The sequence below is a fragment of the Bactrocera oleae genome, chromosome 3 (genome assembly GCF_042242935.1).
Source record: "Bactrocera oleae isolate idBacOlea1 chromosome 3, idBacOlea1, whole genome shotgun sequence".
Classification (NCBI taxonomy): domain Eukaryota; kingdom Metazoa; phylum Arthropoda; class Insecta; order Diptera; family Tephritidae; genus Bactrocera; species Bactrocera oleae.
In genome coordinates this window covers 47,924,470-47,940,193 of record NC_091537.1, presented here as the reverse complement: position 1 = coordinate 47,940,193, position 15,724 = coordinate 47,924,470, and the positions used below count along the sequence as shown (strand labels likewise).

At 36.9% G+C, this 15,724-nt stretch overlaps 2 protein-coding genes across 9 annotated transcripts in view; one reads left to right on the top strand and one right to left on the bottom strand.

Annotated features, from left to right (window-relative positions):
* The window catches only part of LOC106623638 (uncharacterized), a 341,640-nt gene that overhangs the window by 22,155 nt on the left and 303,761 nt on the right, over nt 1–15,724 (bottom strand). For all 4 annotated transcript variants that reach the window (XR_011395237.1, XR_011395238.1, XM_070106598.1 and 1 more), the window contains one exon: nt 14,396–14,707. Coding sequence is in view for 2 of the 4 variants with exons in the window: in XM_070106598.1 (XP_069962699.1) it covers nt 14,396–14,707 (312 nt within the window). In the remaining 2 variants the exon portion in view is untranslated. The remainder of the gene's footprint in view (nt 1–14,395; nt 14,708–15,724) is intronic.
* Nucleotides 1–15,724, top strand: part of Frmd5 (FERM domain containing) — a 533,566-nt gene that overhangs the window by 337,159 nt on the left and 180,683 nt on the right. The window lies entirely within an intron of this gene.

Here is a 15,724-nt window from a genome sequence, read left to right as displayed (position 1 = left end):
TGAGAAGTTAAGAGCAATCTTGAATCTTGGATTTAAAGACGCGTTTAGAATATTTCACCCAAATTTGCAACAATTCACTTGGTGGAATTATCAAGGCAATTCACTCAGAAACAATCAAGTAATGCGAACAGATTATATGCTATTATCGCCACAAGCTGCAGATAAATTGGAAATATGTTACATAGATGATAGGTTGGATAAACTAGAAAACCCATCTGATCATACTCCTGTTGTACAAGTAAGTGTTATAAAACAATGAAAGCCCCCTTCATATTTGGTAAATCTGTTTGCAAGATTTCAGATCGATAGCTTAAAACCTGACGGACTAATTTGCATATATACAGACAGACAGACATGGCTAAATCAAATCAGCTCATCATGCTGATCATTTACGTATACATATATATATTTTATAATGTCTCCGACGTTTCCTTCTGAGTGTTACAAACTTCGTGGCGAACTAAATATGCCCTGTTCAGGGTATAAAAGCTATAAAGTATTTAAATACGAGTTGTACAATTTAGAAGACCATTGTGTAAATGAATGACCACCCTGTGGCAAATTCGTCTAGTTTGGGGAAGATCTTCGACCACATAACGGTCGTGATCAAGAACTTTGGTAACTACAAACGGTCCTTTGAATCGTGGCTCAAGTTTCCTTGACGTGCCTGTGCTCGGTGGTTCATTTTCAGCTAAGATTAAGTCAGCTTCTTGGAAAATACTCGGAGATCGATGCTTTGCGTCAAAACGAAATTTCGCAGCTGCTTGTGTTTCATTAATTCGTTTCGCTGCCATTTCACAAAGATTTGTTAATTCTATTTCATCTAATGCTTCATCGTTCGCTTGTAAACTAAGAATAATTCTGTTGCGTAAAATGTCACGTGGCTTATACCCATATAACAACTCCTGAGGAGTGCAACCCATGGTAATGTTCTTCATCGTATTTATGCACCACTGTACACAGCGTATGTTTTCGTCCCTTTTTTTCAGTTCGTCGTACGATTGTACGATTTGTTCTTTCTGCATGACCGATTTGCTCCCGGTGTCCGCACTGCCGTAAGAGTGTGTTTTATGTTATTTTCGAAACAGTACTTTTCGAACTCGCGGAATGTAAAAGCAGTTCCCTGTCCGTCACGATACGTAATGGCATACCAACATAATTACTTGCTTCATTTAATGCTTCGATTACGTACCTCGTTGATGTATTTTTAACAGGATATAACATTGGAAATTTTGTAAAAGAATCGACGACAACCAGCGGATGTTCCTTTGCTTTTGAGCTTTTTAGAAACGGGCCCAAATGATACATAACGTAATCGGTTCTATTTCGTCGTAATGATACTGCATTTCGGTTTTCCCACCTTTTCGTTTATTGTACGCACAATTCATACACGATAAGATTTCAATCGTTCTCACGTTTTTTCGACACCTATGTGCCCTGCTTTTGTATGACAATCTTGAACCAGTTTACAGCGTAGTGCTTGCGGTACAACCCATAGAAGTGCATCGTCAACTTTTCGCAAAATTAATCAACTTTACTATTTGTTTTAAGATTATGTTCAATTTTACATATGCGCTCATCTTTTAATTGCATACTAAAAAGCCAGTCATCCTCATCAATGACTGCTTTATCAGTACGCAAATCTGCTACTTCAATTGTTTGTGATTCTTCATACGGAGTTCGGCTCAGAGCATTCACATGTTCCATGCGACTGCCCGGTCTTAATGCGCTACAGTCTGTCTTGACTGTAATCTTTTTACCATAGATATAATATCGGAAACGTTCTAGAGACTCTACAACAGACAGGGGTTCATAACTGTGAAACTTTTGTTCGTCAATGCTAGTGGCTCTACTATAATACGGTACCGGTTTAAAATCATCTTTTTCGCGCTGTAATAATGCGCCTGCCAAACCTACTGCACTTGCATCTGTGCGAACTTCATGTTCTGTGTCAATTCGATATGCTTCTAGTACTGGTCGTGACACTAATTTGGATTTTAATTGTTTAAAAGCGGCTTCTTGTGTTTTTGTCCGCTCAAACTTTTCGTCTTTGCGAAGTAGTTTGCGTAGTGGTTCCGAAATTATAGCGTATCCGGGGACAAATTTTCTAAAATAACCACTTAAACCTAAAATCGTCGTATATCAACATTAGCTGGTGTAGGAAATTTCGATACGGCCTGCGTTTTGATTTTACCAGGTAAAATACCGCCTGGCGTCAACTCATGACCCAGAAATGTAACCGTACTTTTCATAAATTCACATTTTCTGATATTTAGGGTTAAGCCCGCATTTCGTAAAGCTGTTAAAACTCTGCCTAACTTTTCTAACTTTTTCTCCAACGTTTGGCTACCTATTAAAATGTCAGCCATGTAAATTATAAGGTCATCTTCGTGTACTTGAAAAACATTAGGCGCGTTTTTTAACCCAAAAGGCATGCGCTTGAATTCATACAAGCCATCCGGAGTTATGAAAGCTGTGTATTTTCGACTAGCAGGTGCGATTGGGATCTGATAATATCCACTATTCAAATCTAATATCGAGAAAAATTTATATTGTTTAGCTTGGTGCTAGTGTTTCTCTATATTTGGAGTAAGAAAATTTTCTTTTTCAGTTATCGAATTCAACCGACGGTAATCTATGCAAAGTCTATCGCTTTCATTTTTCTTTTTAACTAATACAATAGGGCTTGCGAATTCGGATGAGGATTTTGTTATAATATCGTTATCTTCGAGATCTTTGATCATTTGCGTTACTATTATTCGCTTTCTGTCACTCGATAAGGCGCTTGCGCAATAACCTTTTTCGATTGTACGACAATTTGCAATTAAATTAAGTGTGACTTACCGATGCCATTCAATCTGTCTGAGAATACATCATTGTTCTCTTTTAGTAAGTTTTGAAGTTTTAGTCGCTGATCTTCTTCACTCACATTTTCCGTTAATTTGGTCATCCACTCATCATTCGGAAAAATAGCAACATAATGACAATATATACCAACGTATTAACTTTTACTTCTCCAATCACTATATCGAGCACACACCTCACTTTCATCGGGTATCCTCCACCGCTTATACCGTTTAAATGTGTAAATGACCAATATATAATATTGATTTTGTTTATTTAAAGTTTGTTTATTAAAGTATACATTTGTAATAATAACTGAATAATGCTGGCAACTCGCGCTGCGTTGCCTGTCCTTTCTCGTTGCCTCGTTTTGACTGACTACTCGTTGCCTGGTGTATCAGGTAGATTTTCACATAACGATCGTTGGGTAAAACCTTCGTTACCAAATACGGACCTATGTATGACGGATCAAGCTTATGAGATTTACCAGTTGGAGGAGGTACGTAATCGATTACTACCAGATCTCTTTCGCTATACTGTGTCGGTTTATGATGTTTGACGTCGAAACGTTGTTTCCATTTAGCCCTTTCTATGTTAATTCGTTCGACCGCTGATTTCAGTTGGAAGTCTTCATGTTGAGTTTTTCCGTCGTCGTCGTCATCTGTGATAGCTTGGATTAATCGATTCGTTGTGACGTCGCGTGGCTTATAATTGAAAACTAATCTATTGGGGCTTTGATTCGTAGTTGCGTTGCTTAGGGAGTTTATGCTCCATTGAAGTTGTGGTGGTGATTCGTCCCATTCTTTGTCGGCTTTAATGCTGCATTTGAGGGATGGCAAAACTGTCTTATTGAAACGCTCGGCTTGACCGTTGGCGCGGGGTGTGCGCACTGCTACTTTGACATGCTTGATGTCATAACTATCGGTGAAGCTCTGAAACACCTTTGATGTGAAAGCCGTGCCCCTGTCGGAAACTATTTGCATCGGGCACCCATCGATTGTAATGCAATCTCGTAGTGTACTGACAACGGGAGTTGTTTTCGTATTACGTAATGCTTTTAGTATAACATATTTCGTGAAACACACACAATGACCAAGATGTATACATTGCCATGTTTACTTCGTATAAAAGGCCCTAGATGGTCAACATGTATGCATCTAAATGGTATTGGCACCACTTCGCTAACATGGAGCTGTGCTTCCTTCTTCCCACCCGATGCCTTGTTAATGCAACATTCTGGACACGATGCAATATAGGATTTCACATACGGTCGCATACGAGCAAACCAAAAGTCTTTGGATAATCGTTCGCATGTCTTATCCAAACCGAAATGTCCCGCCTCATCGTGACATGCTCTCACTAAACGCCATTTTACGCCTTTCGGGACAACTAGCCTCTTGTTTTCCTATACTGTATATAGTCATCTTTCAGTTGCTGTGCGTTAAATGCTTATTTGCTGTTTAAAACTTTGATGATTTCTTTTAATGTCTCGTCTTGTCTTTGCGTCGCCGATACCCAATCGTTGTCAATTTTCACCACGGGATAAATTGATTCGGCGATAGTTGTTGGTTCTACTGATGGAAGCGTTGAGACATCTGCTTAACCCATCAGCTAACGTATTCCTTGCACCTGCGCGGTGAATGCATTGAAAGTCAAACTCCTGTAATTTAAGCCACCACCTCGCCACTCGCGGTAGCAGTGGTGTTGTCGCTTTAATGACCGCCCCGGCGTTGCAGTCCGTGATCACCTTAAACCTATGTCCAATCAAATACATTTGATAACGTTGCAGTGATTCAACTATCGCCAGAACTTATAATTCGTGACTGCCATAGTTGCGTTCTGCATCATTACACTGTCTGCTGAAATAAAATACAGGTTTCCACTCGGACCCCTCGTCGTTCTGCATTAGCACTCCGGATAACCCTGCAGAACTGGCATCCGTGTGCACCTCGTGGGCTTTTGTTGCGTCGTATATAGTTAAGACTGGCTTGGTTGTTATTAGACTTTTAAGCTTTTCAAATACGTCGTTTTGTTCTTCATTCCAAACAAACCCTGCGGTTTCTTTAGTAACAATGTCAATGGTTGTGCCAAAATGCTGTACCCTTTAACAAACTTCCGAAAGTAACCAGTTATACCCAGAAATTGTCGAACAGCTTTTGTTGTTGTTGGTTTCGGAAACTCTTCAATTACTTTGGTTTTGATTTCCCCTGGTCGTATGCCTTTACTGTCTATATCATGCCCCAGGAAGCGGACATGCTGCGCTAAAAATGTACATTTGGATGGTCTAAGCGTAAGACCTGACGTTTTTACGGCTTCAAGAAATTCTTTAAGTACCTCGATACCTTCGTCGATTATTTTTGTGGCTATGATGACCTCATCTACATAGTTGAACACTTTGTCCCGATGCTTAAATGTCTTGATTAAATTGACAATAATTTCCTGGTAAACCATGGGAGCGTTTACCAACCCAAAAGGCATAACGTTATGCTCGAACAATCCCTCAGGTGTTAAAATGCTGTGAATTTCTTTGATTCTTCGTTCATTGGTACTTGATAGTAACCGGATGTCATGTCCAGTGTTGAAAAGAACTTATTGCCCGATAACCGTGAAAGTTGCTCTTCGACTATCAGCATTACATAGTTTTTCTTAACAATGACTTCATTTAGTGCTCGGTAGTCAGTATACATTCGACTTTCGCCGTTTGATTTCTTCACTAAGAGAACTGATGCTGCGTGTGGTGAATTACTCGGACGGATGATGTCGTTGTCTAGCAGTTACTTTAAAACCTTTGATAACACTGGTCGCTGTGAGAACGGAACTTGATAACGTTTGGCCAGAATAGGCTCTGGTACAGTAACTTCTATCGTCATATGCGCGTTGTTGCATCTACCGATTTGGTTGATACTTTCTGCAAAACAATTTTTATAAGTTAACAATATATTCAATGTCTTGCCTCGTTCCGGCTCCATTAAATCGCTGGATACGTTAAGGTCTACCCCTTTTCTTGTAGATGTAGCACCCCCTTTCCATTTACCATTTGATAACCGTTACTTTGTAGAACGTCTCGACCCACTAAAATATCGTAGGGTAATAACTCGTCCTGAACTAGGTATAATGTCACTTCATGTTTGACGTTGTCGATTGTTGCAACTACGTTGACCTGACGTGTCACCTTTACTTTAGACCCGCCGAAACCCATGAAGCCGTTAGCTTCCTGAGTCTGCATCCCATTGGCTGCCGTTTCCCGTATCAACGAGCATACGCTGCCCGTATCGATGAACGCTTCAAGTTTATTCCCATTAAGCTCCACTTCCTGGTGATTGGTAATCTTTGCAACTGATGCCTTTTTACTGCATGTTTTAGCTTCATGACCCATTTTTGAACAAATCGTGCATCGTAGTTTCCGTTGTGGTTGCGGGCACTTGGCTGCCATGTGTCCCAACTCGTTGCAATTGAAGCACTTTATTTGTGTGTACTTCCCATTGTATTTAATTTCGGTCTTCGTTGGCTGGTTTGGTGGTATTGATGTTACCGATGCACTACTGATTGCTGATAAATTCTTTAATGCAACCAATAGCTCACTACATGTTGTAAAATGCATCGTTGCTAATGGCTTAGTTAATGCGCTATCATTGAGACCGCTGATGATGTGCATGTTGATAGATACGTCATCCACCCTACCTTGCCTACCTATGGTTAGCATAGAGTAAAAATACTCTACATAGTCTTCGCCGTTTTTACGTTTGAGTTTCATAAGCAATTTATGAATCTCCGCTGCATTGTGCGTTGTTGGAAAATCCGCTTTAAATGCGTACACAAATTCTGACCAGGTCTAAAAAACTGATTGTGCATCCAGCCAACGTTTGGCCATGCCTTTCATTTTGTGTTGCACTGCGATCAAAACTCTGTTTTCCTTCCAGCCGTAGCATTGTTGCAATTGTTCAGTTCGCGTTATAAATTGTGTTGCTGACGTTGAACCTTTTATTGGGTCGAATTCAGGCATAATCCCTATCATATCCTGAATCGACATCTCTCGCTGTATTGGTCTTCTTAAATTGTGAGCTGATTCCCAAGTTGATACACTTGACCCTGGTGACTCTAAGTCGTTGTTGATTGCAGCTTGTTGAATTTCCTCCCTATTCGGTACCGCTGTTGAATTTTGGGTGATCGCCGCCATAGCTGACGTTAAACCTGCGATTGCTTCTCTTAAACTGTTGATTTGCACTTGTAAATCACTTGTAGGACTGGAACTTTCATCTTGAATCTCGATTGCGTCTACTTCGTCGGCACCTAGAACCTCTTGCAGTTTTGATAACTTGATTGCCTTGGTACCCGTCAGTGGTAAATCGTTTGCTCTTAGAAGTGTATTAAGCTAACGTTAACTCGCTGATGTAGTGACGTTGAATTGGCGTCGTTTCGCCGCTTCGGTTCACAACTTCGTAGCAGCGCAGTTGATATTTTATAAGCAGAGAAGTTCGCGTTGCACGTTCGAGCTTGCAAATTTTCTTCTGCTTAATCGTTGTGTGCAAAAAATGCCTGTCCTTTTTTGTTGCGTGACTGAACTTGCACGCTGTACGTTTGAGAACCAATGTACTGTTTGCTGATTTGCGCGCGTTGCAAATACTTCGTTTGTCTTATTTCGTAGGACGTTGATATTTCGCTGTGGTGTCTTTCGCAGAATTTGCTGCTCCGTTGAAAATTCTGCAGAACAACTGCAGAGACGTTACCGTTGCGCCGTTTTGCAATTCGTGCCGTATTGCGCTGCTCAACCCTTGGATCGCTAAAAAAACACTTCTTTCTCTCTTTCACGCCGTTGTATCACTGCTACGTTTTACTTCTCTCCTTTGTAGACTATTGGATACACAGATCCCACTTCTGAGATGTAAATGACCAATATATGATATTGATTTTGTTTATTTAAAGTTTGTTTATTAAAGTATACATATGTAATAATAACTGAATAATGCTGGCAACTCGCGCTGCGTTGCCTGTCCTTTCTCGTTGCCTCGTTTCGACTGACTACTCGTTGTCTCCATTGCCACACCGTTCGTCATCTGCCGTATTGCCATCTAACGTTGACAAATGTATACAATACTCTTCATACTTCAGTTCCAATATATCAGCTGTTGACTTTCGAACTAAACTGCACTCACTACCGGTATCGATTAATGCTTCAAACATTATGCGATTTACGTTAATCCTCTTAACAAAACGTTTTTCATTTTGCTTCATTTCAGCTTTCCGAACGCTATGCGTAGACTGCTTAAGACCACAATTGGCCGGTTCCCCTCGTTTGTGTACTTACCGCATTCCGGGCATCTCGAACGCTTCTGCTCTTTTGTACATTTACTTGATATGTGGCCTAACTCACCACAATTATAGCATATAATTTTCTTGTTTTCATCTATCGTTACTCTCTGAGGGGGTGCTCTACTCTAAAACAGTAGTCACATATACGTTCACCTGTTTTGCGTACCGACTCATTCATAATTCGATGCACTTGCGCTTCATCGTAATTTACGCAAAATTCTTTTTTCAATTCCACAACGAAATCATTCCATGTAGTGTGTACAATTGGTAATGCATCTAACCATATGCGACCTACTCCATTTAATCGACCATAAACTGCTAGCAACACACATTTTTCGTCTAACTGGTAAGCGCTCATAACGCTACTGACTCGATCAATAAACTGTTGTACTGTTAACGACTGTGTATTTGTTGGATCAAACTCCGGAATCATGTCTGATATTTCTTTAACTGACTGAAAACTCCTAACATACGTATTTGTAGGGCTTGACGGCGTTACAACTTGTCTAACATTTTCGTTTTGGTATTGATTATTTACTCTCGGCTGTATTACAATTGGGTCACTTATCTGCTGCCTGTTTTGCTGTAACATGCATACAATAGTTTCCATCATACCACGTAAGTCATTGATCTGCTCCTGCAACCCAGAATTCATAACTATTGGCGCTTCTATTTCATCGTTCCTATTTATTTACATAAATCTGATAGCTTTCCGTTTCACATCGATGCTTCGTTTTAGTTGACGTTGATTGGTTTTGTCTAATTACACGACTGATTCTTTCGCACTCATTGTCAAATTAGCCTTTGAAATGTAACTGCTGAATCGCCGCTTGCTTGCACGTAATGCGAATGTCGGAGCGCTAGGGCTCCTGCAATTTTATGGTTATACCAGAGAATGTTAATGAATAGAGAAGGAGCAAATGCTAGCTGTTCTAAAATGTTAATTACGATGAAGGAACATCGAAAACGCGAAAGTTCGAAAATAAAATTTCACCACAACTATCAGGGTACGAAACGAACTACACCACTCTATAAGCAAAATGTATACACATACATATGCACAGATGTTCTTTGATATGCGCATAAACAAAAATTGAAATAATAAAAACGAAAGTAATTGACTTTCGACAATAAAATATAAATATTGAGGGAAATAATATGAAAATAGAATTCAAATATCATTTAATAAAAAAGGGTTATAAAAATAAAAAAAGAACATATAACAAGTAAGGAAGGGCTAAGTTCGGATGTAACCGAACATTTTATACTCTCGCAAAGTCAAATGGTATACTCGTTTGAGATTTCTTTGTGGATTGACTGATATTTTCGGTAGGAGGTCAACTATAGGCACTGGGGTCCACATATTTAGTACTTAGGGGTTTGAACAGTTTTGGTTCGATTTAGACAATTTTTGGCCGCAAGGTGGCATACTTTAATTGCATTATTCACGCAAAGTTTTACCCCGATATAATCATTGTTACCTGATTTGCATAGTGGAAAGTGAAAGAATCAGATGGAATTGAAAATGGTGTTACATGGGAAGTAAGCGTGGTTGTAGTCCGATTTCGCCCCCCTATGACATAGAAACATGAAAAGAACGTTATGCACCGAATTTGGTTGAAATTGGTTGAGCAGATCTCAAGATATGGGTTTTCACCTAAAAGTGGGCTGTTTCACGCCCACTGACTAATTCTGAACGCGGTTCCTATAAAGCCAGTTTATACCATCTCAGAGATAAAATTTAATGTCTCTGGCGTGTTTAGTGCTTGATTTATCGCGCTTTTAGTAGTTTTTAACAGTACCGTTATATGGGGAGTGGGCGGAGTTGCCACCCGATTTCAACTATTTTCACACCGTCAATAGAAGTGCTAAAAACATTTGCTTCTAGTGAATTTTGTTATTATAGCATTAGCGGCTTAGGAGATATGCACATTAAACCTATTAGAGGCGGGACCACGCCCACTTTTTAAAAAAAGTTTTAACTGCAGATGACGTCCCTAATGTGATCCTTTGTACCAAATAACAGTCTTGTATCTTATTGCGGAGCTTAGTTATGGCAAGTTATTTGTTTTTGATTAATGGCGTTTTGTGGGTGTGGCAGTGGTCGGATTACGCACATCTGCAATACCAACCGTCTCACGGTACCAAGAAACATGTCTACCAAGTTTCATACAGATATCTCAATTTTTACTCAAGTTAGAGCTTGCACGGACGGACAGACGGACGGACGGACGGACAGACAGTCACCCGGATTTCAACTCGTCTCTTCATCCTGATCATTTATATATATATAACCCTATATCTAACTCGATTAATTTTAGGTGATACAAACAACCGTTAGGTGAACAAAACTATTATACTCTGTAGTAACAGGTTGCGAGAGTACAAAAATATTATAGGATTCGAACTTAGACAAAATATTTCACGTTGCAATAAACAAGTATGCTATACTAGCAGCGCCACAGACAATATTCAAGCTGCTATGTCTAATCTGTGAACTCAAACAGCTATTGTTGTTTACTTGCTTCAATGTTCATATTTCTATATGTGAATATTCTTGAAATTGCCTTCCTTCATTCGCATGTCCAAATATATTTGCATATATGTACACTTTGCATATACCTATGCACTCAATATGTCTTTCGCAAAAAATCAAACATTCGCGCAAGTGACAAAAAAACGTAGACGCACCATCAGAGAACGTAAATGAATAGAGAAGGAGCAAATGTTAGCAGTACTAAAATGTTAATTACGATGGAGGAACATCGAAAACGCTCAAATTGGAAAATAAAATTTCACCACAACTATCAGGGTACGAAACGAACTACACCACTCTATAAGCAAAATGTATGCACATACATATGCACAGATGTTCTTTGATATGCGCATAAACAAAACTTAAAATAATAAAAAGGAAAATAATTGACTTATGGAAAGAAAATATAAGTAATGAGGGAAATAATATGAAAATAGCACTAAAATATCATTTAATAAAAAAGAGTTATAAAAATAAAAAAAGAGTATATAAAAATATGTGATAGGATATGAACTTAGGCAAAATATTTTACATTGCCATAAAGAAGTGTGCTATACAAACAGCACCACAGACGATATTCAAGTAGTTTTGTCTAATCTGTAAACTGAAACAGCTATTGTTGTTTACTTGCTTCAATGTTCATATGTCTATATGTGAATATTCTTGAAATTACCTTCCTTCATTCGCATGTCCAAATATATTTGCATATATGTACACATATGTACATATGTATGTACCTCAATATGTCTTTCGCAAAAAATCAAACATTCGCGCAAGTGACAAAAAAACGTAGACGCACCATCATCGGCCAATAAAAATTCAAGCGAAGTCGCGGCATATTTTCTAAGTATTTCATATTACAACGACAACAAATTCATTCATAAAGAACGTGCGTCTGCTTCAAAGCAAAGTGCGCTCGTTCATAACTCTGCGCCGCGCTATTTTTTCTGTGCGCCTGGTAAACCACATTTGGTTTTCATATAGAATTTCTACCGCAAATGCGCGGAAATAAAAATGAATGAAATTGAATTTGAATGTCTTCAGTAAAATTGAAGAATCAGCAAAATTTCAATTTTACAATTTGTATCACTGAAAATCCTACCATCCCCCTCGCATTTGTATGTTGCCCACAAGCTGCTTCCTCACAACATTTGCTAAAAATCAGAAATTGAAGAATTTGTCTGATGTTCACTTCAGAAAGGAGAATTGGCAACATGACCTATTAGCGAGTTTAAATAATATTTATATTTTTGCATATTATTCACTATATATGGCATTAAATTAAAAAAATTATATAAAATTGACATGTATATGAAATCATTAACTACTTCTATATACTCTAAGCACACTGCATATAGTACTTTTATATGTTTACTTATTATCATTATTTCATAGTTTGTCGATTTAGCCCATTTTATCTAAATACGACGCTATGAAAATGCAGCCCAATCGGTAATCGCAATATTTCAAAAGAGCATAAGTCAACTTTCAATAGCAAACCACTACAAAAAGGACAAACGAGACAACATAGCCGACCGTCATTGTCGTAAAATTGTCCCTTGAAACAAATTTTGTCAACTCCGCGACGATGCGCAAAATTTGGCGTCAATATGTATGCGGGCTCACCTGTATGTATGTATGTTTGTCGACAAAGTCGTCTTTTCGTTTTTTTCAACAACACAATGTCTGCGCGAACTCGCCGTTATTTCGTTGGCTTGCCACCATACACAGAGGCGTGTCAAGTGAGGGCTCATAATATATTAATATGTTGCTTAATGAGTATTAAAATATACTGATGCATTTATGAATTATTTTCGTAATATAATATATATTATATATATATATAAATACACATATATTCATACCTATAATCGTTTTTAAACTAAATTCGATAAATAAAATATAAATAATATCTGAAATAATTATGTGGCAGTGCGCCCCAATCCCTCCTTGCCTACGATCGTTCAACTCGCAATAAGCAAAAAGTGTGTACAAAAGTCATTGCTTGTGCGGGGCAAGAAGAAGCAAGCATCAGTGTACGTGTACTTATGAATGTATGTGTGATTATCACATTTGTGTAAACACGCATAATAAGGATATATTCAATAAACCTAAACATATGAACATATTTTCCTGAAATATTTTAATTATCTCAGAAAGTAAAATATGCTATTTAAGTAATTGAATTGAGATGTGCTAATTAATTCCAATCAATAAAATAAAAAAATTAAATAAAATTTTAATTTTATGTATTTTACGACTCGAACGCATATGCTCGTATTCGGATTGAACTTAACTCCTTCACGCCTACAACCTAAGCCATTATATAAATGGAAACGCGACCGCTTAGCCACAGTTTTATTATTATCATTTGTTTAATAAGTATATTGCTCACGCAACGCACATACAAAAGTTAGAAAAATTGCATATCAAAGGTTATTTTATTATGAATTCTCGGGTTTTTGCCAGTAATCCTCCTTTTTAATTCAAAAGGCTTTTCATAATTATAAATTTGTCATATTATAGAAATTGAAAACATAAATCTAAACAGGTATGCGCAACGATTTTTCATATAGGGATATTCGTTGTGTCTATTTATAGCATTTCGCATATTGTGTGGTGTATTTTTCTTTTTCGAAGTTATATATTTCGATGTTCCCTCATGTGGAATTACAAATTAGTACTTAAAAAGATTTCATTTAACATTTGCTCCTTCTCTATTCATTAACATTCTCTGGTTATACTTTTTCTATTTGACATGCGTTTATGCGTTCACGTACACTTTGAGCACTCAGATTCGGCCCACTTCTGAACTGAAAGTTAAAAATTTATAAAGTTTTAACTTTCAATTGTGTAATCATTAAACTATAAACGTAGATGACAAGCCTGGGAGGAATCACGTGACATCTAAAAGTGAAGTAAAAGCTATTGTTCTCCTTTATGGGAAAAATCCATTGCACAGTCTAAGAGAAGCTATCAAAATTTGTTTAAAAATCTGTAAATACAATACGATACTGACTTCACAGGCATCAAATACAGCAGTAATGTAATCAAACCTCTACTTTCAAAAACACACATTAAATAAATTTGCATTGGGTGCAGGAAGAATGTTATAATTACTGATGAGTTAACTTTTGTATTGTTCAACCCTTAATACTTGTTTGGCTAAGAAAACGAAAACATTTATTCAAAGGTGTGTTAAGTACCTCCATAATTTGCATATTAATTGATGCTCTCTGCTCATGGATTTAGGGTTTTAAGTTGGTTCACAGAAAATCTGAACGCCGTTAGAATTGTATAAAAATGTATAAAAAGGGTATAACTCGATTAGTTTTAGGTGATACAAACAACCGTTAGGTGAACAAAACTATTATACTCTGTAGCAACATGTTGCAAGAGTATATAAATATCTGTGCACTTAAGGTATTTAATCTTATGTATAGTTAAAAAAAAACTGAAAAGCACGCTTTTAAAGCACATCAGAATAAACTGACAGTAATAAATTAACAATTTTTTTTTTTGAAATTTGAAATAAAATGAGAAAGTTAATTTATTATAAACATAGCTTCTCGACATTCTGATTTTTGGTAATATCCTTTATATGAAACTTATAAAGTTGTTTTCAAATATAAACAATTTATTTGACGAGGTGATAATTAGTACATAATTAACTAATTGTAGAAAGAATTTTGTGTATATACTTACTTTCATAGTTGTTAAGTAAACAGCTTTCGGTGATTAATAAATAACTGCATTCATAGATCGGGTATTTATTATCAAATTGCTGGGAACAGCAAGGCTTCTCTGTTTTTTTATAGACCTTCGCGTTTTGAAAAGTATCTATTATACAGTAATTTTCTGGAATTTCAGAACTATTATTAAACGAATTACTTTTTTGACAAATATCTTTTGAAGAGATTTCGTTTTTTGCATATATAACTTTTTCAGTTTTAAAATCATTCCCGGAATTCAATTCAATCTGTAAATTATCATCTCTCCGAAATTTACTCGGGAATCCTATGAAAGTATAAAAAGGATAATATTATAATATAATTAGTTCTAATATAACCTGTCCTTAAAATTTTGAGAAGCAAAATTTATACCCTCACAATTTTCAAAGATCAAAGCCGCAGTCATGATTTTAGGTATTGCTAAAATTTGTATTCACAGAAGTAAGGAAGGATTAAGTTCAGATGTTACCTAGCTAAACTTAATATTGTACCAGTAAGGAAAGGTTAAAATCGGGTGTAACCGAACATTTTATACTCGCAATTTGCAAGCAACTAAGCTGGGAAATAGCTGAAGGCGTTGGCAAAATATTGCCTAAAATTTTAACAATAATTATTCGAAGAAACCAAATAGATTACAATCAAAATTACAATATTATACGTTCGCTTAATTTTTCTAATACATCTTACTTATTGACCGACTTATGTATAAGCTATAAATTCAACCTTAAGTTTTATATTCATTTTCATCATTTTATATTAGGTATATCGATCGGATTATACGGTTTAAGTCAACAGGAAGTTCGAAAATCTTTCTATTAGGTATATGGGGACAAGAGGAAGTATTGAAGCGATGATTTCAATTTTTGTCATCACAACATATTATTTCCAGAAAAGGATGCCTTTTGATTTTCACTAAAGTACTTTTCACTGATGTAAACACAAAATTTGGTTGAAATTGGTTTATTTGTTCCTGAGATATTATAATATTTTACCAAATGGTGGGTAACGGTGCCATGCTGTTGTCCAACGGTTACACAGCCTCCCTCGAATGTTTCGTATCATCTTCAATGCAAAATTTAATGTTTCTGACGTATTTACTTATTGAATTCCAGCACTTTTATAGTTTTCAACTTAACCTCTTCGTTCGCTACCGCCCATTCAGGGCCACGGAACATATGTACGAAGTTTCATTGAGACTTTAACTCAAACTAAACATGGACAGATGGACAGGTAGACAGTCACCAGAAATTTATCTCGTCTAGCCATATAAATATACTTTATATCTTAAGGCTGAAACATATTG